General features: G+C 30.2%; 2 protein-coding genes across 4 annotated transcripts in view; one reads left to right on the top strand and one right to left on the bottom strand.

Moving 5' to 3' along the window:
* Positions 1–6,677, top strand: part of drpr (draper) — a 55,830-nt gene extending 49,153 nt beyond the window's left edge. For 2 of the 3 annotated variants that reach the window (XM_065506569.1, XM_065506567.1), the window contains 5 exons: positions 1,979–2,518; positions 3,066–3,233; positions 4,287–4,592; positions 4,661–4,816; positions 6,365–6,677. In XM_065506569.1, the coding sequence (XP_065362641.1) occupies positions 1,979–2,518; positions 3,066–3,233; positions 4,287–4,592; positions 4,661–4,816; positions 6,365–6,621 (1,427 nt within the window). In that variant the 3' untranslated portion in view covers positions 6,622–6,677. The remainder of the gene's footprint in view (positions 1–1,978; positions 2,519–3,065; positions 3,234–4,286; positions 4,593–4,660; positions 4,817–6,364) is intronic. The other variant, XM_065506568.1, reaches the window with a different exon arrangement.
* A 6,752-nt stretch (positions 6,678–13,429) lies between these two features.
* LOC135954024 (uncharacterized) lies at positions 13,430–23,550 on the bottom strand. The gene is made up of 4 exons (XM_065504071.1): positions 23,333–23,550; positions 23,127–23,239; positions 18,669–19,622; positions 13,430–15,903 (listed from the first exon to the last, which is right to left on the bottom strand). Exons 1-4 carry the CDS (start codon positions 23,548–23,550, stop codon positions 13,490–13,492), a joined length of 3,699 nt encoding a protein of 1,232 aa, XP_065360143.1. The 3' UTR covers positions 13,430–13,489.
* Positions 23,551–25,009: the final 1,459 nt, after the last annotated feature.

Raw genomic sequence — 25,009 nt, 5'->3', positions numbered from 1 at the left:
GCAAAATAAATTCATATTCTTCTAAATAAGAAAACTTTCTATTCATCTTGGTTATGGGTTGTTTCATAGACTTACATACTTATTTTCACAACTTTCCATTACATTACATTCCTTCATTTACACTTTCATGCATTTACACTATTTTTCATTGAAAATACATACTTATGGTGTTTTCTTTTCTGACACAAAATGTTGCCTATATATTTTGTACCACTTATTAAATGTTACCCATTCCCTCATAATGTGTTGCATTTTTAACGATCACAATAGAACAAAAATCATTACCATTTATGCAATTTTTTTTTATGTAGCTTCGAAATATTATAAAACGATACTTTTTGTTTACATAAAAAGTGGTGCATTTCTAACCCTTTGATAAAATTGAGGGTGAAACATGTAGCATATATTCAGGGTTTTAGGGTAACATTATTAGAAAAGAACACGACCAAACTATATTTTTTTCAGCAAAGAACACAAAGAAGGGTAAAAAGCAGAAAAAATGCACCATTTATGCCAGAAAAGAAAACACCATTAGATTACATTTTAGCATGAGCATGAATTTATACATTACTACAATTTATACATTACACAGGTCAATGGCAAAAAGGCTTGACTAAACATTACACAGATAGCATCAAATCATGGCTACCTACATAAGTTTAAAAATGGTAACACTTTTAGTTTTTAACTAAAATTATAAATTTTGTTAGAAATTTAATTAATGATAACTCAAAAAGGGTTAGTCGGATGTTATTAAACAATTAAAATTTTTGTTACAATAACAAAACCCACGTAAAATTTACACTCAAAGTTCACATTACAATTTTCACTCAATTGTGAATAAATTCAAAAAGAATCCTTCGATTTTTATGATCGATATCTCATTTTGTTCCCATTACATGTGGCTGTGTGATAAAGCAATAAATCTGAAAAATTTCTACCGTTTTCGATTTTTCATGATTTTTTTAAAACATAAAAATTTGATATTTTTTCATAAAAAATATATTTTTTGCTTCAATTTGTTATTATAACTGCGAAACTACTGAGCCGATTAAAACGCAATATATACGTGAAAATTTGTGGATATCACGGGGAAAATATTTTTAAAATTCAATCATTCAAAAGATGAACATTAACTACTCAATTTAATGTATATCAAACAAAAAACTAAAATTTTGTGAAAATGAGCGAATTAACTTAATTGTGAATAAATTCGAAAAGAATCAATCGATTTTTATGATCGATATCGCATTTTGTTGCTATTATATGTGGCTTTGCGATAAAGTAAAAAACCTAATAAAATTTCCGTTTTCCCGTTTTCGATTTTTCATGAGTTTTTTAAAACAAAAAAATTTGCTATTTTACTTAAAAATTTAAAAAAAAAACCTTCCATAGAATTTAAAATTTGGACCATATTTGTACTACTGAAACCACAATACATCAAAATTGTGTAGTGGTTTAAAAAGCTTCTAATTTTTTTTTTCGATTTTGTTGCCCTGTGTTATAGTAATATACATATATCATACATTAGTAGAGTAATCACGCCACCATAAAAAGTGGTGAAGTGATTACACTACTATTTACATACTTAAATATTTATTTATTAGATACCATTTTTGAAATCAAGATTTGGTAGAGTTTGATCACAACTAAATTAAATTTATACTTTTCCAAACTAATTTTGGATGGTCCCGCCTAAAACCATTTTTTATTTGGAGTCATCCTAAAGAAAGTTCTAAAATATCGCTATTTGAAAACAAATCTTTTCCAGTATTTGGAATATTTTTTAATACTAATAATTCCAATATCTCTTTCAAATCTTGTTGCATGTTTTAATTGATTAGATTTTAATTATTATATTCAATTAAATTTGTTTATTTCGTTACATTTTGTTAATTTTTATTATTATTTTCTGTTTTTTGCTATGTATTTTGTTTGGTTTTATTTAAACAAAAAAAATTAAAAAAAAATATTGAAGGCGTTCATTGTGAAACTAACTGTCCAACGGGTTATTATGGTGAATCTTGTGATCAAGTTTGCAGATGTAAAAATAATTCCTCCTGTGATCCCGATACGGGACGTTGTATTTGTTCGGCCGGCTGGACTGGTGAAGATTGCTCGAAACCCTGTGAATATGGCTTCTATGGTAATGGCTGCAAGGAGAAATGTCCCATCATCGTGCATGGCAACAAGAGTTGTGATCATATAACCGGGGAAATAAGATGTCGTGATGGTTACATTGGCTTAACATGTGAACATCCCTGTCCGCCGGGTTATTTTGGTACGGGTTGTACCCGCAAATGCAATTGTCAACATGGTGGCGAGTGTAATCATATAACGGGAACGTGTCACTGCATGCCGGGCTGGACGGGCTTGAGTTGTAATGTAACGTGTGAGGAAGGTTTCTATGGGCAGAATTGTTCGCAACAATGTCATTGTCAAAATGATAATGGTTGTCGTAAGAATGATGGTTTGTGTATTTGTAAACCTGGCTGGATGGGTACCAGATGTGATGAAGGTGAGTTTTAATTAATTAAAAAATGTGGAATAATATTTGAACTGTTCCAGTACTAGGCGGATTTACAGGTTTTTGTCAATATTAATCAGAAAAACTACACCATTTTCAATTGTGTTTCAGAAGTTTCTAATTGTATTTCATAAATTTCCAATTGTATTTCACAAAATTCCATTTGTATTTCAGAAATTTTCATTGGTATTGCTATTAGAATTTTCTGAAATACAATTGAAAATTTCTAAAATACAATTAGAAAATTCTTAAATAAATTTGGAAAATTCTGAAATATAATTGAAAATTTCCTAAATACAACTTCCATTTGAAATACAATTAGAAATTTCGGAAATATAAATGGAAAATTCTGAAATAGAATTAGAAAATTCTGAAATATAATTGAAAATTTCTGAAATTCAATTGGAAATGGTGTAGAAAATATATTAAAATTTTGAGTACGGCAGCAATATTTTATAAAACCTAGAAATCTGGGAAGAACGGGAACAATGCTCTTGATTTTCAATTAAATAGTATGTGTATTAATATTTTATTTCAGTTTGTCCCGAGGGTTTCTATGGCGAACACTGTATGCGTTCTTGCCAGTGTCCGTCACCCAATTTTGTTTGCCAGGCCACCGAGGGTTGTGTATGCCGTAAAGGTTTTACCGGAGAAAATTGTGATATACCCAAAGCGGAACAGCGCATACAAGAAGCAGAAGTAGAGAGTATGTTTTTTTTAATAATACAAATCAATTTTATTTAAACACTTTTACAGTCTTATGCAAAAAAAACCTTATTGTAGATTTAAAACACAATTTTGTTAACGAACACTTTAGCTTTAAAACCCATTTATAAAAGTATTGTATGCAAAAACGTTTGTTAAAGGCTAATAACTAATGTAATGATTTTTGTCTAAGCTGGCAATGCTTCTCATTTATTTACCCTTTTTCGTTGTTAGTGTTGCTTTCAATTAGGATAAAATATTCTTTAATTTTCTTTTTTTCATTGATTGTTTTTAGTAATAATAAATTTTTGAAGATAACAACTAATTTTTAGAGAAACAATTTATATCTGATTCTAGTAAATTTATATTAATCTAGAATTTATTAATGCACAAACTTTTTTATATAGTTAATTTCAATTATTATTAAAAGTATTCGAATGACGAATATTCTGTGATAAAATAAACATCACTATTATATATGTAATTTATTTTATTAATTTATTTTTATTGACATTTTGTTAAATTTTAACAAAATTTAATGAATTTCTATGTGGAAACACACAGTAATAACTCCGGAGTGGGTATATAAGATTGTGTGGATCTTCTTCCACAATGTTTACACATTTTATTACTACATAGCGTTACAGGTTAAAAGTAAATGACTAAAATGCCAATCAAACTCACTTGTGAACCTCATGTAGTTCACTGCCGGAGGAATATCAAACAAAATCATATACTATTAAAATGGAACTTATTCACCAGCGTAGTGGAAATTGTGTTTAGCAATTGCAATAGTATCGTCTGTTATTCCAAATTTATCTTTAAAATCCTCTTTTTTAAGATAAAAAGTAAAAAGAATTCCTTAAAATAGGTTTAAAGTAGGGTTGAACCATTATTAAATTTCATATTTTTAACAATGGTTTACTACAGGTGTTTTAAGCTAATTTTCTTTTTTTGGATATACTTTTATCGAATTTATTTTAACAGCGATTTGTAAGCATGTTGTAAGTTTTTTTTTGCATAAGACTGTTATTCACTCTGATATTCTTTTTAGCAGGTCGTGCTGGCTTAGCTTGGGGTTTAACTCTGGCCATTCTATTTGTGTCGGTTATTATAGCTGTTATATTTTATTATCGTCGTCGTGTTTCTAATTTGAAAACGGAAATTGCTCATGTCCAATATATAAGTGATCCCACTCAAGGTTGGCCAGATCGTCACAATTTCGATAATCCTGTGTATGGCATGCAACAAACCAATAATCCAGAGACTAGATTATTAAATAATTTAAGACCCAAAATTAACAATCTCAATTTGGTGGGCAGTGAAATGTATGCGGATGATTCTAATGCCAGCAGTAGGGGTAAATTATTTATTTTATATTATGGTAAGCTTATTATTTACTAATCATTTCTATAATTTAATACTCAGCTGGCACCTATTCCATTAATTATAATCACGATATGATGGCTAAGAATTTAAATGCTGATTTAACCAATCCCAATGTTTATAATTCAATAGAGGGATTAAAGGAAGAACATGTTTATGATGAAATTAAACAAAAGGAGGGCTATAATAAAGATCCTGGTAAGTTGTTTTAAATTTTTAAATAATTTTAATGACTTTTAAATTACTTTCTTTACTGTTTCTAACATGCTTCTTTCTATAAATCTATATAAATAAGTTAAAATCTATAACAAACTTCTATTTCCTGAGGGTAAGAAAATAACCCAATTGTTTCTATTATTTTTAAGGATTTTGGGTTGACTTATCATTTAGTTTTGTAGTTTTTGTTATTAAATGAAAAAAAATCTGTTTTTAGTTTGGTTTAGTTTTTATGTGCTAAATTCCCCATATCCGCCTGTCTATTGAAATATACTTTCCGAATGACCAATTATCCTACAAACATTATTGATACATCAGTATATCGGGTATATATAAATTATATTATGGAAATTCCGTTTGTAATTTCCATAATATAATTTTCCGACCCTATAAAGTATATATATTCTGGATCCTTATAGATAGCGGAGTCGATTAAGCCATGTATGTCTGTCTGTTGAAATCGACTTTCCGAAGCCCCCAAATAACTTATATACACGATTCATACCTCTATTTCTCCGGAATTCTTCGGGCTCGGTTGCTATTTAACTTCGAGAAAATCGGTCCACAAATGGCCGAGGTATAGGGAAAAAACCAGGACAACCTCGATTTTTGACCTATATCTGGATTACTAAGTCATTAATATAGACAATATGGATATCTAATGATAGATATTTCAAAGACTTTTGCAACGACATATATAGTAAGTTGGACCTACAATGGTTCAAAATCGGAAAAAATATTTTTTAACCCGATTTTTTTTCAACAAAGTTTTTTTTGAAAAAAAAAAATTATAAAACAAAAAAAAAAAATTTTTTAATTTTTAAATTTTTAAAAAAAAATATTTAAAATTTAAAAAAACCATTCTAAAATTTTTTCTCCAAAAAATTAAAAAAACAACTTTGGAAAAAAAATTAATTTTGTTTATTAAAAATATTTCAAATTTTTATTTTGAAGTACATATAATTTGGTGAAGAGTATATAAGATTTGGCACAGCACAGAATATAGCTCTCTTAAGGTAGGGTCACACATGGCAAATATTTGCTAAAAAAAAGCGTAACCACTTTTATTAGCACAAATTTGTTTGACGTGTTTACTCTTACAATTGTTTTGGAAGATCAAACAGCATCAAATAAAATAAAAGTAAATTTTTTGTTTTGAATTATCCAAAGTAAAATAAGTTTTTGGAATGTGTGACCCTACCTTTACTTGTTTTCAACTGTTTTTGATAGCTCAATGATAGGCATATTAAAGACCTTTCCAACTACGTATATATCTGCACAGAAATTTGGACCGAAAATGGTTCAAAAAAAATTGTTTAACTTAATTTTTTTTCACCCAAAAATTTAAAATTTTCTTTCTAAAAAGAGATAGATATACGAGATAAAAGCAAAAAACGACGTTTAACACGATTTTTTACATTTCAATTATAAATTCTTTCTTTTCCTAACATCTTCATTTTCTATACACATTTGAACTCCAACTAAATATATGACTCATTATTTGTATCTCTTTTTGCCCTCTTTCTTTAGATGAATACGATCACTTGGACTACTCCAGACCGAGTACATCACAAAAGCCACACTATCATCGCATGAATGACTCAACCGTACTCAATATCAACCATGATGAAGAAAAGCCCAGTAATTTGAAAGTTCTATTGAAGAAATGTGATCTTGAAAATGTCAACGAAACCGAAAATGAAGATAATGCAAATTGTAATACCAGCGTATGTGATGATAATGCCTCAACAGCTACACCCTCAACCAGCTCAGAACATATCAAGTAAAGTGTAAATGAAAAGTCTGTAGGAAATACAAAAAATTTGCTCAAGAGTTTTAAAATAGTGTCATAGAAGAAGCAAAGAAAAACAATTAATGACAATATTATACATCCATTAACATACATACAAATATACCTTACCTTTATATACAAAAAAAAAAGATCTTTTAGCATATAAATATATAGATTTTATAGATCTTTTTGTATGTATAGAGTTTAGTTTATAAATTGTAATTCATTCTTTTCAATTTATTTATATTTATACATAAATGTCATTTATTTTTTTAAGAAATATTTAAACAAAAAATTAAATCATCATATTTTTATTTTTTATTGTATAAATATCAGGTTATTAAGTATTTTTATTAATTTTAATTAGGCTATTTTAATTTATATAAAATATTTTATGTCTGTTTTTTTTTTTGCTTATAGATAAATATAATGTTTGTCTTTACACTTTTATACATACAATATTTTATTTGCTCAATGTTTATTTTTTACATACATAAATATTTTGTAATTGGTGTGTATATATTTTCTAAAAATTTTATCAATTTATTTTTTTAGATTTTATTATTTTTAAAATAAATAAAATTAAATAATATTTATTAAATTAAGTAAGATACCTACCTATTACCTTCCTCTTCCTAAAACACCTTTACCTTTTACATAAATACAATTGTGTTTATTTATGTCGATCTTAAGATCTTCGAATATTAAAATTTTTGTTAGCTGTAAGTTTGAGTGAGAAAAATATATATCAATTATACATTTTTTTTTAAAAATAAATTAAAATTATTACATATAGATACATATTATTAGAAGTAAAATATAAAAGGAATTTATTTACAAAAATATTAGAGGAATAATAAAGCATCGTTTTAAATTGGAAGAAAATATGACTACACATGACAAATATTTGACGAAAAAGACGTGATCAGTGAATAAAATATAGTTGAGTTCTTTTATTTATTTATTTGAAAAACGTATCTTACTTGGGGTGATTCATGACAAATATTTAGTTTTATTCTATTTGATGCTGTTTGATTTTACAAAACACTTGTAAGAGTAAACAACGTCAAACAAATTTGTGCTAAAAAAAAGTGGTTACGCTTTTTACAGTAAATATTTGCCATGTGTAACCCTGTGAAGTTTATCGGTTCTGCATTGTTTATCACATTAGTTGAAGATTAATTGAACTAGCTTTAAAAATTGATTTTGTATTTTCAAAGTCAGTTTCAAATCTTAAATCTCAAATCTTCAGATCTCAAAGAAATTTTACTTAATCCAAAATAGAGGTTATGAAGCATAAAATTGTTTAATCGTATTTGCCACCTTTTTTTTTGCCACATACCCGTATAAATCACTTCAAAACATCTGAAATGCTAACCTGTAAATGAATAAGAAACCTAATGGGGCGATTATGGATGGCAACCGAACTTGAGTTGCGTTGTCAGTTTGGCAGCAAAAATGATAACTGCCAGTTGCCATCTGTAATACCATTTAGACAAGTGACGTATTAAGTATTTCTCAAGATAAAACCTCTACTACTGAGTTTTTGGATATTTTTATACCCTTCTCCATGAATGGTTAGTGTATTATTATATTTTTGTCATTCCGTTTGTAATTTCCACATTTTTCGTTTGCGACCCCATAAAGTATATATATTCTGGATCGTTATAGATAGCGGAGTCGATATAGCAATATCCGTATGTTGAAATCAACTTTCCGTAGCTCCCAAATAACTTACAAACATGATCAATCATGATATATCAATATAACGGGTATAGCCTTTGAGTCTCCCGATATTGGATTCTAATTATTTTCGAGATCGAGAAACATTAAAAAGTAAAGCATTCGTGTTCGAATGATGCAATAATTTGGCCCCATAATGTGGATGTTTGAACATTTCAAATTAAACAAACTTGTGCTAATTTTGTGCTAAAATTATGTCTGATGTCATTTTTAAAATGAATACATAGTTCTTTAAATAAGTTCTTTAGCAGAGCTTCGAATTAATTCAGTTTAAGCTTAATTCACTTAAATCTTAATTCAGAATTAAAAAAATATCAGCAATCAATTCCATACAATCATACAAAACTAATTATTAAGCTTCATTCAAAGGCTTTTATTGTAAAAATAATTCATAATAGACTGAATTAAATTTTTATTAATTCAATTTAAAACAAATTGAATTTGTTCATTAAATTAGTTTTAAATCGTATGCAAAATGCATTGAAACAATTGTTCTGTAATTGATTTGAATTAAAGAATAATTTTTGTGATTTTGTAATGAATTTAATGATTCAATATGGAATTAATTCTATAAATTATGAATTCTCATATGAATGAATTAAATTCGTTTGAAGTATTAAGCCAACATTATTAATTCTGAATGATTGAATGAAATGATTAAGAGATAAAGATTAATTTCAATTACAAAACTGAATTAAGATGTAATTTTTTCGAACCTTAACATCTCCAGGGTTTAAATTTGGTTATTAAAACTTGCTCTGGTTATAATTTAGAAGATTTAAAAGCAATTAATTCAAGAATAGAAAATACTTAACACATTTGAGGCTATCAGTGCAAAAGTGGTGTAACTGCAAACTATTTATTTAGTGGTATATTTAATTTACACCACTTTTGCTACATTTCATTGTTATATTATGCTCTGTGCAAAAACGATTTTTTCAGTTCCGTCTGCTTTTGAATACCAAATTGTAGCTTACACTACTTTTGTATTGATATTGATAAATTTTGGGTTACACCACTTTTTCACTGATGGCCTCATTTATTAATCTTTTTTAATTCTGTTTTCCTTTTTTTTTTTCTCAATATTACAAACGATAAAATTCTACTTATTTATTTTTTTAGCAAAAGTTCCTTTTGTATTTTGTAATGAGCACTAAATAATAAGTTAGCATTTAGGAATTGAAATTTTAAATTAAAAGCCTAACAATTAGATAAAATCTAATAAATTCAAGTTTTAAAATTAAAAAACCAAGGTTTTATCAAATTCGATTTGTATACATATGTATGTATGTATTTCTTTTTTTTATTTAAATTTGTATGGAAATAAAAGTTTGAAAAACTTTTTGTTTTTAATTTAATATGTTGCCAAATTTTTGATAGTAGTTAATAAAAATCCTGTTAATAATGTTTACACTTAAAAAAATTATTGTTTAAAGCAATAAAATACCTTAAAAAAAACAAAAATATTTACATTTAATATAAATATATTGATGTTTTGAAATCAAAAGCAATTTGAACACATACATAAATATAGATATTTACATAAATTTAAGTCAGAAACTAAACAAAAAAATTAATTGTTAAACAATTACAACATAATTAAATAAATAGCAATAAAATACTACAAATTTATAAAGGAAATTGGTGTTTTTATTAATATTGAAAAATTCTGAAATATTTTGGAATTTATGTATGTTGAAACCAAACATGGAGCCGATTTGCAAAACAAAAATAAACTTGCCCTGGTCATAATTGAGATAATGATTTTAGAAGTCTTTACATTTGAACCGTCAATTTTCAAAGTTAAACATTTTATTTCATTGATGAGTATAGTTACCTTAATTGTTGCTGTTGTTTTTTCTTCTAAAAATTAAAACAAAATATATGTATGTATATTATAAATGTTTTTAGAATTTTTTTTATTTAGTTTTATTTAAATTTAATAATGACTTAATTTGTTTATATTTTACTTCTTTATTAAGTACCCTTTTTGTGAGGTAACAAATTCAATAAATTTAATTATGTTCAACATAAATATTTAAAAAAAATTATAATTAAAATATGTAAAATATGTTTTTTTGTGGTTTATTATTGTAATAATTATGTCTTATTACTATAAAAAAAATGTACTAAATACTAAGCGACTCGTTTGCTTTGCAAAATAACATAAAACACTACAAACTAATTTTTGAACAAGGTTTAATTACAAATTATTCGAAATTTTTTTTATTCTATTTTTTTTTTCAATTTTATAATTTGTTTGGTTTAAATTATGTTTGAAATATATGTTCAAGACATATTTCAAAATACGAATTTAAACCATTAATATAATAAAACAAATTGGTCGTAAGTCAGTTGGGTGTTGAAAAGTTTTGAAATTCGATTAGTTTTAGGCAACTAATGTATTAAAACTTTTTGAAAACTCTTCTATTTTATTAGTCTGTATGAAATGTTTTTTTTAAAGCGTTTGTAATATAAATAAAACTTTAAACCAGACCTTATTACATTTAAATTATCGATACATCTTTAGATAAATTGAATATGAATATTTTTTGCTTTGTGAAAAAACCATCTGGTCATGTTAATTATACTCGACTTTAAAGTTTTGACTTTTAAATTTGTAAGCTATCAGAGAATTGGTAAATGAAAGATTATGTTTTTTGAAAAGCTTTTTGAATTTACCACTTTGCTTAGACCATTTAAATTCATTTGAAAAACTTACTGTCAGTTCTTCTATTTCGGAACAAATTTGTATGAAAACAAAGTTTCCAATTAATTAATTCCTAATTCAATTTTCAAAACCAATTTAATTTTTACTCTCTTAACAATTCCTCATTAAAGGATTCATTAAGAATTACGAATAAGCTGAGAAAATATGAGCCTATTTTGGAGTTTGGAGACAATGATCCCAAACACACCTATAGGGTTTAACCCGAGTGGTTATAATACAATTATGTACGTGGTTTGAACTGTTCTGTCCACTCGCCAGATCTCAATCCCATAGAAAACCTATGGGAAAACAAAGGAAGCTTTATGAGATGCGGTTGTAATCAGGTAATGCAAAATATTTCAAAGGAGGCGATTAAATATTTAATTGGTTCTCTGGATTGGCGCTATAAAGCAGTAATAAAAAAATAAGGGATATCCAACAAAGTTTATTTTTGTGATACTTAAACCTAAGTTTTTGCTTTGAAAATGTCGAATTTTGTGTCAACAAAACGTCATATGCGGGAAGTTTAGCTTTGCCTCTTTAATTTGAAAAAAGGTATCGCTGAAGCACACAGACTGCTAACCAAAGCTTATGGTGAATGTGTTCCATCAGTTTCAACGTTCGAGAGAATGTTTGTTCGGTTCAATAGTGGTAATTTTGACACGGAAGACAAATATCGTCAAGGCCAGCTAAAAAAAATTTGAACATCAAGAGTTGGTTGCATTACTCCATGAAGATTGTTTTCAAACTCAACAAGAGCTTGCAAAATCATTGGGAGCTACTCCATCAGCAATTTCAAAACGTTTGCAAACAGCAGGATTCATCCAAAAGCAGGGAAATTGGTTACTATACGAATAGAAGCCGAGAAACCTTGAAACTCGATTTTGTATGTGTGAAATTCTGCTTGAAGGCTATAACATCATTACTTGCGATGAAAAATGGATCATTATAAGCGTAAGAGATCGTACGTTAAGCCGAATCGACACCAAATATCCATGACGCTATTATTATTAATGCTCAGACCTATCACAGGCAACCTGTACCGAATACAACTGATTCGTTTGAAGAGATAATTGGCCGAAAAACGCCCAGAATATGAGGTCAGACATGAAACCGTAATTTATAGCATGACAACGCTCGGCCACATGTTGCAATACCTATTAAAATGTATTTAGAATGAAGTGGTTGGAAAGTTTTGCCTCATCCGTCTTATAGTCCAGACCTTGCCCCGTCCGAATACTATTTGTTTCGAACGATGCAGAACGCTCTCTCTGGGATACGCTTCACTTTGGAACAGAGTATTCTAAATTGGCTTGATTCGTTCTGGGACTTAAAAGATGAGCAGTTCGTTTGGCTTGGCCACTACTTTGAATAAATTTATATTGTACAAATGCTTCAAATTAAAAGCTAAACATTTGAAAAAAAAAACTACACCATTTCCAATTGTATTTCACAAGTTTCTAATTGTAAAATTAGAAATTCCAATTGAATTTCAGAAATTTCCATTTGTATTTCTGAAGTCTCCATTTATATTTCAGAACTTTTTAATTGCATTTAAAAATTTTCCAATTGTATTTCAGAAATTTCCATTTGTATTTCAGAAGTTTTAATTTATACTTAAAAAGTTTCTAATTGCATTTCAGAATTTTCCATTTGTATTTCAGAAAACTCTAATTGTATTTCAGAAATTGTCATTTGTATTGCTATTAGAGTTTTCTGAAATAGATACAAAGGGAAATTTCTGAAATACAATTGGCCATTTTTTAAGTATAAATTAAAAAGTCTGAAATACAATTAGAATTTTCTAAAATATAAATGGAAAATTCTGAAATATAATTGGAATATTCTGAAATTAAATTAGAATTTTCTGAAATACAAATGAAAATTTCTTAAATAAAAATGGAAAATTCTGAAATACAATTAGATTTTTCTGAATTACAAATGGGAAATTCTGAAATACAAATGGGAAATTCTGAAATATAATTGGACATTTCTGAAATACATTTGGAAATGGTGTAGATTGGTTGGAAAAAGTTTCCATTGCATTGTTAACCACTGTCGATGATGCCAGCTATATTGAAAGAATATAAATTAGAAAACAAACTTAACAAACTCTTCAATAAAAATATTAATTTAGCTATAATGTTCGGGAAGGTTTTATTTTAGTTTTTAAAATAATTTTTTTTTAATTAGTTGAGAGCCAAACTTCTTAAAAACATTTCTCCATAGGTAACTGTTTCATCCTTCCGTTCTATGTAATTATAAGAAAGTTATGTTTTTTTATTTTTGGTTTTCATAGATATTTCCTTAAATACAAATGCATATTGAAATAAATAGTACTTGTATCTATGTATGTATTATGTATTTATGAATTTTCCTTTTATTGATTGATGTTGAAAGTTTAATTTAATTACAAATAGCCATGCCCCGCCACTTCGGCTGGTATATAACCCTGACGACCATCACGTGTTCTCACGTAAAACCATTGACGGTGATCTTTGGTCTCACGGCACTCGCATAACGTTACAATATCGCCTTTGTGCAGCGTCAAAGCATCCGTTGTATAATCTGTGGTTATGGCCACCAGTGTCTGACGTTGACCACAGTGGGCTGTGGAACGGCGTATGGCATTCAATACGGAACGTGGGGCAACCAGTGTGTGTTGATTATGCTGCTGTTGCTGATTATGTTGTAATGATGATTGAGATTGATGCTGTTGTGAAGTTTGTAGTTGATGTTTGTTGGCTGGAAATGAAGTAACTGTTATGGTTGTTGGGCTATTTGTTTGTTGTTGTTGCTGGTGTTGTTGTAGCATTGTTGTTGAGTTCGAAGTTTTAAGGTTACAATTAGTTGTTGGCTGTAGTAGTTGCTGCTGCTGTTGCAGATTTGTTTTCATATCTTTCGGATGCAAATGTTGGCCATTATGGCCATTGGTAATGAAAGTGCGTGTAATGTAAGTCTTTTGTACGGGTTGATTTGTATGTACATGCTTTTGTTTGATTTGGTGTGGCTGTGGCTGTGGCTGGTGCTGCTGCTGGTGCTGATGATGCTTTTGCAATGTAACATATTCATCATTGGTGTGTGCTGATGATTGCGACTTGGCCGATGAATGATTACGTATAATTTTTAATTGAGCATATGATGTCTTCTCATTAAGTTTGGGTTGGGAGGCTGCCCTCAAATACAATTTATCTACCTGTTGTTCGCCATACATAGAGGAGGAGGTGGCATTGCCGTTAAGACAGTCGGTGTTTTCTGTCTTCACTGATATTACAGTGGCCGTATCATTATCTGTGGCAGGATTTTTCAGATGTGGAGTGCGGGCGCCTTCACTACGGGAGCCTACTCTTAAATGTATTTCCTTTTCGGAGTCTGTCATATTGCCACAGGGTTTGGGAAATATATCACCATTAGATTCCCAACATGGTGTAGGTTTGCTATGACTGGAAGACTCCTTGCGTGCTTCGGGTGGCAGAATGCCCAGCGGTAAACAGGTGGTGTAGTTAACATAACCTTCTTCCGCATGCGGTGTTTGCACATACAGCCAATTTTGATTTTTAAATACTGCATTCACCACCATTCCCAAAGGGAGTGATATCTCCGTTTGATAGCCGCCCGGTCTTGTTTGATACAGTATGCATGAGGTAGATAAAACCATGGGTATATTGCCCGGTGAGGCCAGCGAACATTTGTTTAAGAATTCATCGACATTTTTGATTTCATAGCCGAATTTTTGGCTGCGATTTCTTTCTCGCCGCTTGCGATGACGATGTCTGCGGGAGTTGCCCTCAGAGGCAGCTATAAGACTAGGTTCTGAATAGGATCCTGATTTTAAGGAGGACTTTGTGTCCCTTTTCAATTGCACACCATTACTAATATTATTGACTAATCGGGGTGTTTGTGATTCAGAACGGAAGTGGGCCATTTTCGTGGCCAATTTCTTGCGTATTTCATTACGTTTCTTAGCCAATGCCAAGACATCCATGGTGGAACCACCAAAACTATCCGGAACTCTTTGAGGCGTACAGACAAATAGTAAATCCTTTGAGGCGGGCTTACAGTGGCCTTCATCTTTGTGATATTCCAATAAATTTTGATTGCTAAAGAATTTCTGAGAACCCAGGGCATTGGGAGTATTGGTGTAGCCTGTGGGTGTGGTAGCATAGCCGTTTAGGGGTTCACTGTTGCCGGGTATATGCTTCAAACGATATTTTTTCTTCTCTACCCCTGATGAATGATGATCCAGTTTATTAACGCGATTGTTTATAATTTGATTGTTATTGAGAACATTATTTAAATCGGTAATATTCTCCTTTTTCTCTTCCTTAGTCGGTTTCTCCTCTTCCTTTTTGGTATTTTGTTGTTGTTGCTGTTCGTTTTGTTGCTGCTGCTGTTGTTGGTTTTGTGATTGTTCTCTCAATACCCAGGTTAGTGATATTCTTGGTCTTCGTATACTTAAACTTTGACCCATTTCCTGTTTGTTATTATAGTATAATCTTTGGTTTTCTTCGTCTTCTCTCTCGTCTCTTTCTCCCGCCAATCCCACTCCATTCAGTCTATTGTTGTGCGATGCATACGTATCTGTTTCACATTGATGGATTTGTTCATAGATTTGTGATAAACTTTGTGTTTTAATTTGTCCACCATTTTGTCGACTGTTTGACTGTTGAAATTCATCGATTTCCACGTAATCGGTTGACTCATTAAAATGTTCTTCGGGTGGCGGTGGTGGTGTATCAGTAAAACTACCGACTGTTGAATCACTTGTCTGTTGTTGAAGTAAAATTAATGAGCAGGCATTTAACAAGTCAGGACAATATGCATCTGTAATAAAGAGAGATATTTGTGATGAGTTTTAGTAGAATGGGAGGAAAAAAAGATGTGCAAGTGTGGATGAGAAGTAGGTGTTATAGTTTTAAATGTAAAATGCTTTGAGGGATGTATGCAAACTCTGTCAAATGAATAAAGTGTTAAACTTATTATATCCTTCACCATGAGTGGCAAGGGTATATATATCTGGATCGTTATTGATCGCTTCAATCGAATTCAACTTTCCGTAGCTCCCAAATAACTTACATACATGATTCATACATCAATATATTCGCTATAGACACGGTTCGGTTGTTATTTAAAATCGAGAAAATCGGGCCACAAATGGCAACATCGATTTTTGGCCTATTTTTGATCTATATATAGTAAGTATAGGTCAAAATCGGGAAAAATATTTTTCAAGTCGACATTTTTAAAAAAAAAAACATAAATTTTTTCACTAATAAATTAAAAAAAAAATAAAAATTTAACAAAAAACAATTTTTCAAAAAAAAAATTTCAAAAAAATTCAAAAAGGTTTTGAAAATAAAAATTTAAAATTTTGTATGTAGTTATTAGATTTGGCACATCCGAATATAGCTCTCTTAATTGTTTAATTTAAGTTTGACGATAATTGGGACGAAACGAAAAACTTCTGAATTCGATAATATTTGTTTACATGTTTTCCTAAGTCATTCACAATTTCAAATTCTCTTTATTTTGGTTTTTATATAGGTTCATGATACAATAATTGTAGAAGGTAGAATCACTAGGGAGAGTTTTCAATATTTAGCCCTATAATGTCAAACTTTGATTTTGATTTTTTTCATATTGTTTTATATTTTCTTTTGTTTGACGTTACAAGAATTGTATAATTGAGAATTTATTTTCTACTGGGTGTACCATATATTGTTGTATCATGTATAGCTTCAAAGTTAATTTTTAAGTAAATCTGTTAATAACTTTAGAACTGTTAGTCAGAGTTTATAATTTCTGATCTCATATTAAGGCTAATTTTGTCATCTTGTCATCACAACTAAGTCGCGGTCGGTAATTGTATCTGTTTGTCCACATATTCTGGTGATTTCAAAGGGTATAAAACCTTCACCTTCGTGAGAAGGGTATATATAAGTTTGTCATTCCGTTTGTAATTTCTACATTTTTCATTTCCGACCCTATAAAGTATATATAATCTGGATCCTTATAGATAGCGGAGTCGATTAAGCCATGTTCGTCTGTCTGTCTGTCCGTCTGTCTGTTGAAATCAATTTTCTGAGGAAAAAACCAAGACAACCTCGATTTTTGACCTATTTTTTACCTATATCTGGATTACTAAGACATTAATATAGACAATATGGATATCTAATGATATATATTTCAAAGACATTTGCAACGACGTATATAAGACCATAGTAAGTTGGGCCTACAATGGGTCAAAATCGGAAAAAAAAATTTTAAACCCAATTTTTTTTTCATAAAAAAAAATTTAAAAAACAACAAAAAAAATTTTAAAATTTAAAAAAAAAATTTAAAATAACAATCGAAAAAATTTTTTTTCCAAAAAATGAAAAAACAACTGGAAAAAAAATTAAATTTTGTTTACCTAAAAATATTTAAAATTTTGAAGTATAATTTATATAAATAGCACTCTTACTTGTTTAACATTAAATTAAGACTTTATATGGCATAAACTTTTAAAACTAGAACCAGTGCCTTCACAAAACCTGCTATGTGTCAGTTCCCTTTCATCTAGGAATACCAAATGAAATAACTGCAATCTTTAAAAAGAACAGAGAGTAAGTTCCACGATAGCTATATTTACGAATTATCGCTTTTATTATTCTCAATCGTAATCAAGTCTTTTTCCAGATATTCCCATACAGAATTAAAGTTCTTTATGAAAAATAAATATTTCGAAATTATGTCCAATTACACAGTGCAACACGAAAACAAATAACCATATACGGACACCACTACGTGATAAAAGACCAAAAAAAAAGACCCATGTCTCCCAGTTTTGCCCAAAGTAATGCACTTTTTTATTGGCCCCCAAAGATTTGGGACCTCGGTGTAATTTTTGCAAAAAAGTGATAATTTTCTCAGGCTCATATCTTGCAAACATATCAAATCAAAAGACCTTTTAATCTTCAAGATCAAAATCGCACAAAACTTTAAAAAATTCGAAATAAACGTAGAAATACATTTTTTTTAAAGCTGCCTAAAAGTATGCTTTATTTTATAATAATTTAATAGTTTATGGCCCAAAACAATTAATTCCTTTAGTTTTTTCTTACTAACTTCTATTGACCTACCTAAACGTTGTTAAGAATCATTCCTAGGAAGTTCATATGTTCTAGAAAGTTGTTTATTGAGATCATAGGTACATTTTTGTAGTTGATTGTTTCCTTGAATTTTGAACGGTTTGCTACCTATGTATCTATGTACCTGAACAGGGGAAAAAATAAAAAAAAACGAATGTTTTAAGTTTTTTGCGATTTTGATTTTGAAGATGAAGTTGTTTTGATTTTATATATTCACAATGATCACTTTTTTGCAAAAATGACACCCATAAAAAAAGTGCATGACTTTGGGCAAAACTGGGAGACACGGGACTTTTTTCATGTACTGGTGTCCGTATATGTTTATATTTCCATGACTTAAAAAATTACACACAGTGCTATCGTTGGTCTCATATTCTTTAACTTCCATTTATTTTCAAATAAAATTAAGGACAACTTATATTTTGATCTTTAAAAAGTGATATTATCATAAAGACTTACCTCTTAATTTAAGTAAACGTTGCCGGCGACGTCTTCTTTGATCTCTTGTGCTGCCTATACAAATGATGTCATTGTCACTTTCACTGGCGTCCGTTAAACTTGTAGAGCTTTCAGAATCTGTGGTATGATTGCCAAGGGTTGGATTAATTTGTTGCAGTTGTTGTTGGTGCTGCTGCTGTTGTTGTTGTTGTAATAAATAAAGATTACGTCTGCGTTGCTTCCGTCTTCTTTGTTGTATCTGTTGTTGATGCTGCTGCTGATGATGATTTGGTGACACTGTTGCCACATTTCTTGTGGCACATCTTCCATTAGCTAATCCTACTTGTCTATTTACAACCGTTGGCTCATTTATGCCATTTCTTCCAACATTTAGCCTATTTAATACTCCATGCCCTTCATGGGGTAGCGCAAGTGCTTCCGGTACTTGAAAATCCCTTAAAGGTTGCAATTGCTGCTGCTGTTGATGATGATGATGAGTACTCTGCTGTTGCTGCTGAGCCGGTTGTTCCTGTTGTTCGTCATTGTTCACATTGTCGTCTCTTGAGTTTTCCGGTAATCGCACAGTTTGTTGTTGCTCTTGATACGCTCGCTGCAGATGGAGTTGTTGCGGATGCGGCGTATACGATGGTGGGGGTGTTGCAGGCAATGAGTGATAATTTGGTGGTGGTGTGCGACACAAAAAGGGTCGTCGTCTTTGATTTTGCTCCTGCTGCTGTCGATTTACAATAAATTGGTTATTTTGCTCGACGCTAATGTCGCCATCTTCCCCATTATTATTGACATTGCCGCCACTAATGCAACTCAATGTTGCAAAACGATGTCTATGCTGTATGACAACTGGGGCTGACACTGATGTGGAATTTTCCAAAGTAATATTACTACGACCACCACAACCACTTGGTGCTACTTCAAGTGCAGTATTATTAAGGGACGTTGTATTAATCCGACTGTTTTCTGAAATCATTAAAAGAAGAATAAGAAAGAAATTAAAAAAAAGATTGCAATAAATTAAGGATGTAAAAGTACTACAATGCCTATTGACAGAATATGCAAAAATATTTTATGTTAAATTGTGATAAAGGTTGTATTTAATATTTGCAAATTTAAATGGAATCTGTGAGGCATCCATTTGTGGCATGTTGAAGGGTAACAAAGTAAAGTACGACAATTAATTTCATAAGCCTTGAGGGTTTTTTATGTGTATTGATTTGGGTTAAGGATAACTAGATTAAAAATGAAACGTGTTGCAATTGATATTTTTTTTTTGTTTTGCATTTTAATGAGATCTTTTTGTGTAGCACGTTGAATTTCGTAGCAAATTTAATGAAATACTTTGGGGGTGGTTAGTTTAAACTACTTTTGTAAAATTTCTTCATTTAAAAACATTTTGTTTGTTAGTGAAAAGTTGATTTTCGATCATAAATCGGTTTTCTAATCAATAATTGATTTTTCATTTATTAATGAAAATACGAACGAACTCCACTTGAATATGTTTCTGACAAATCGGTAATCATCCAGATTCACAATTTATCTTAGTTGCTGTTTGTAAAAAATAGTGTAAAAAGCTGAATCAGTCATAAGTATGTCAAATTTTACTGATTCTCGATAACAAAATTCTTCGAGACTATCTGATATATTGTCTCCACAAGATCTTTGGACGCTTCGAAAAAAATAAAATAAAAAAAATCAACAAAGAACCTAAGAAACCATATTTGCGTTCACACATTATCCGCTGCTTTGGTGGATGCCAAAAACATGGATTAACATGGATTCATCATGTTCAATCATTTTCCAATCCAATTATGACTTTCTCTCCTATTTTGAGATTTAAAAAGGAGAAACAGACTTGTCGAACAAATCTTCATGGAGAAGTGAAAATAAGATCACTTCCATCTTTAAAGTATACGGCATACGAACATCAGAAACTTAAGCGCTAACAAGTTCATAACTCTTGCAAAGGAGATAATAAATAAGCAAGGTGAATTCAATTATGACATACACTCTTATTTTGGGTATTCTCTTCTTTGCAAGAATAATTGATTTCTTTTTCTGGATGGTTACGAGATGCAAGGGGAAAACTTGAAATATACAAATTTAAAAGAGCAGAGATCTGGCTCAAATGCTTTAGGACATCGGAATAGGATATATCCTTATTTCTACAGACAGTCGAGTGAATATCATTGCTTTCATTTTCAATATAGTGATGAGACGCATGCAGAACAAGGATTCCAATTTAGCCTTTTTCCGACCATTCGATTTCTCATATGAAAAACTCAAAAATCTAAAATACTTAATAACTTTTCAAATAATCGTTTAATTGAGAAAAGGAGCTCTATCTGTGATCATACATATTCCTGATCAAAATCGATATTTTCTCAGCAAAACTCAAAATATCTAAAATCCTCAATATCTTTGTAAATAAGAGACTAATTTGGAAAACGAACTCGATCACTCATATCTTTGACCAAAAATCGATTTTTCATATGAAAAAACTCAAAAATTTAAAATCCTCAAAAATCGTTTAATTTAGAAAATGAGCTCGATCTGTGATCATCCATATTTCTGATCAAAAATTTAGATTTTTCGTAAATCTAAAATCCTTAATAACTTTGTAAATAAGCCTTTAATCGAGAAAAGGAGCTCCATCTGTGATCATTCATATTTTTGACCAAAAATCGATTTTTCATATGAAAAAACTCAAAAATCTAAAATCTGCAATAACTTTGTAAATAAGCGTTTAATTGAGAAAAGCAGCTCGATCTGTGATCACTCACATTTCCAACCAAAAATCAATATTTTCTATGAAAAACTCAAAATATCTAAAATCCTCAGTAACTTTCTAAATAGGCTTTTAATTGAGAAAAGGAGCTCGAAAATACATGGAGCAAATACACTCGACGAAAAACAGTTAAGTAATATTGATGATTGAATACCGCATGATCGACGTTAATACTAGAAGTTGCTAGAATACAGACGACAAAACCACATCATTTAATCTATTGATTGGAACTTGAGGATATGCTGTTGTAATCTCTAAGTAGAGCCTGTTTCATGATCCCAATGATCATATCGAAGACTAACTAAAATGGGATCAACTTATTAATCGGATTATTCGACAATGAACCCAGTTTAAGCGCCTGATATGAGATAAATTCTATTATAACGGAGTTATTATTTACTAAAAGTTATTTTTTATCTGTATAAGTTTCTTCTGTTGCAACCTATAATTAATACAAGGATACAAAAGATCAATAAATTTCAAATCATTCATTCATATCATAATCCTTGGCAACTCCGGAAAATAATTGTTGATACTTGTGATACCGGTTACATGGAATAAACTAATTATTTTTAATAAACAACTAAAAAAACTAGCAGTTATATATTAGTTGATACTTATACTTGTGTTTCATCAACAAACCAACAAACGAAAAAAAATGTTGTTTTCTATAATAATAAACATTCTTCCAACCATTGTCTAACTAATCCCGTCAAATTGATTTTTAACTCTAAAACATCTCTACTAAGTCACCATCAGCTCCACAGAAAAGTCTACAGCTGGAAAAGAACAACAAAACAAAATGTGATTCGTTATTGTGCAGCGTTATTGTTGTGATGCTCGTTCTAAACTTGAGCGTGTCCAATAAAATTCCTCAAGATAACAAAGCCCTGCGTATCTATTAGTTCTCTGTTTTAGTATTTTAGCTCGTTTTTTTATACAATAATTTTCATCTTTCTTTTTTCTTGCCAAATAAAATGGCTAAAACGTGACGATATTTCAAAGAGAGAGAGAAAAAAAAAACAACAACAAAATGGTTGGTATTATACGAATAGTTTTGTTGAATATTGTTGAACATTAATGGCTGTTGTTAGTGTTGTAGTGGTTATTGCCGCTGTTGTGAGGAGGCATGCAACATAGTGCCACAAAACGATCATTTGCACCATGATGACGATGAGATCAACAACAGGGATTAATAGTTAGTTTTTTTTGTTTTTTTTTTTTTACAAAATATGTGCTATATGTGTGTATATAGGATTATTAGAAAAGAGATGTTATTTCAAATTATTTTGATCATTTACTTCAAGATTGTCAGTAATGAAAACAAACGATTTAGCATTAAAAGCTTTTAAAGTTTCTATAGCTTCTTAATAAATTAAAATGAATTCGATCAACGGCAGATTAATTGGCTAAAAATTGCTCTATATCTTAAAGGTAGCTTCCTCAGCACTATCTTCAAAAGAGATCGCGAGTCCCCCTTTTTAAAGGTTAAAAAAATATTTTTTTAACCTTTAAAATGATTCTTGTTTTTTTATTTGGAGTAAAAATATATAAATTATTTGGTTAACTATTGGCCTTATGATTTGTTAATGGTTATAGCAAAGGCAAGGCGAAACGGGAACTGGAGCCGCTTGAATTCAAATGGTAAGTCGTTGGAAATTATCGGTATACGTCTTTACCTTTGAATCTGCCACCGATTATTTTTGCCTCAATTAAATTTGGTGAATCAATCTTGATCCGTTGCATAATTTTGGCGCGTTTAAATTCCGGAGAAACATTATCGGTGATCCGGCTGGTTTAAATAAATTCAAAAATTCAGTAGGATAATTAACGGCTTGTTCTTCGGTCATTAGTGTGTCAAACGATTTGTATTTGCTCATTGAACTTGTTAACATCATAAATTTTGGGTGCCAGAATTGCACGTTCCCACAGCCAATCCGAATTTTTGTAGTTGGTTGTAAGATTTGGAAATACCTTGTCGACAACGGCTTGAATATTCATTAGGATTTGGCAGAAGTTCGGGAACGAAATCTCATTTGTGGCGGAATTAATTGGTTTTGAGAATGTTTCAGCAGAAGGTTCTTGCAGCAAATGCACACACATGTTCGTCGATGGCATACGGCTACTGTAGCTTCATTTCCAGTAAAATAAATTTGACGGAACTTCTCGTCATCATTGGGAAGCGAGAGCAAAATAATCCAATTCTGTGGTATATTTGGCCTTGAACATTAATCATGAAAGGAAGCGCTTGCACGCAGAGAAAAAATATAGTTGGGCATGGTTACTGTAACCATTTCAATATTGTTACAAGTTTTTTTTTAACGATATTATAGTCACAGTAACTATTTACATGATTGTGGTAACCATAATATGGTTAATTTACGATTAACATGATTGTATCAACCATATATATTGTTACAGTAAACAAATATATGGGGACTTCAAAACGCTGCAATATACGCAAAGTTTGTTCATTGCGCCAATCAGTACTTCCATGTGCTTCCTGTACTTATCATCCTTATTATAATGAATTGACGCCAACTTTAAATCGATTCTTTCTCTTGATCGAGCCATTTGGGAGCGATTGGCTTCCATTTCCTTTTCTTTCGATTTCCGTTTCTGCGGCTTTAGACGCGATTTTCCTAAAGACGTGATTCGCATTTTCTTTCTGTTTCCGCAATAAAAATATTTTGTTGAGAAAAAATATTTGTGGACAAAATTAATTTTATTGGCAGCAATTATTGACCTTGAAAGGAAACTATAGAAACTATCTATAAGAATTGAAGACGATCAACAATTATACATATAATCTTGTCATTGGCGGTATAGTGTAAAATTGATTTTGCCACGCCGATCCGCCCACAGATCGAAAAATCTGACTTTACAGTGTTTCACGCTAGGCAATTCTGAAGATTACCTTCATCAAAATCGGTCCAGCCGTTTTTGAGTCCATTCGGAACATACATACATACAAACTTTCATTTTTATACCCTTCACCTTCGTGAGAAGGGTATATATAAGTTTGTCATTCCGTTTGTAATTTCCAAAATATAGTTTTCCGACCCTATAAAGTATATATATTCTGGATCCTTATAGCGGAGTCGATTAAGCCATGTCCGTCTATCTGTTGAAATCAATTTTCTGAAGACCCCAGATATCTTCGGGATCCAAATCTTCAATAATTCTGTCAGACATGCTTTCGAGAAGTTTCCTATTTAAAATCAGCAAAATCGGTCCACAAATGGCTGAGATATGAGGAAAGTAATTTTTTGCCCATATTTAGGCGAATGAGCCCAATTTCCTTACTGTTATAAATTTTAAGTAAAACTTATTTTTATCAAAGGTTTTTCATACCTAATTTTTCATCCTTAAACTGTGATATATTTTATAGATTATATAAGGTTAAGCTAATTTGTTATTAATTGTTGAAATACTTATGTAAAATCTCATAATTTGTAAATTGTAAACTTGAAAAATTTGAATAAAGGAAAAAATATATAATAATAATAAGTAAAACTTATTCATAATATTATAATCCTGGTAATTTTAATTATGGTCTGAA

Source organism: Calliphora vicina, chromosome 3 (assembly GCF_958450345.1).
Source record: "Calliphora vicina chromosome 3, idCalVici1.1, whole genome shotgun sequence".
NCBI classification, from domain to species: Eukaryota; Metazoa; Arthropoda; class Insecta; order Diptera; family Calliphoridae; genus Calliphora; species Calliphora vicina.
The sequence above is the reverse complement of the archived record's forward strand: the minus strand, read 5'-3'. Positions and strand labels throughout refer to the sequence as shown.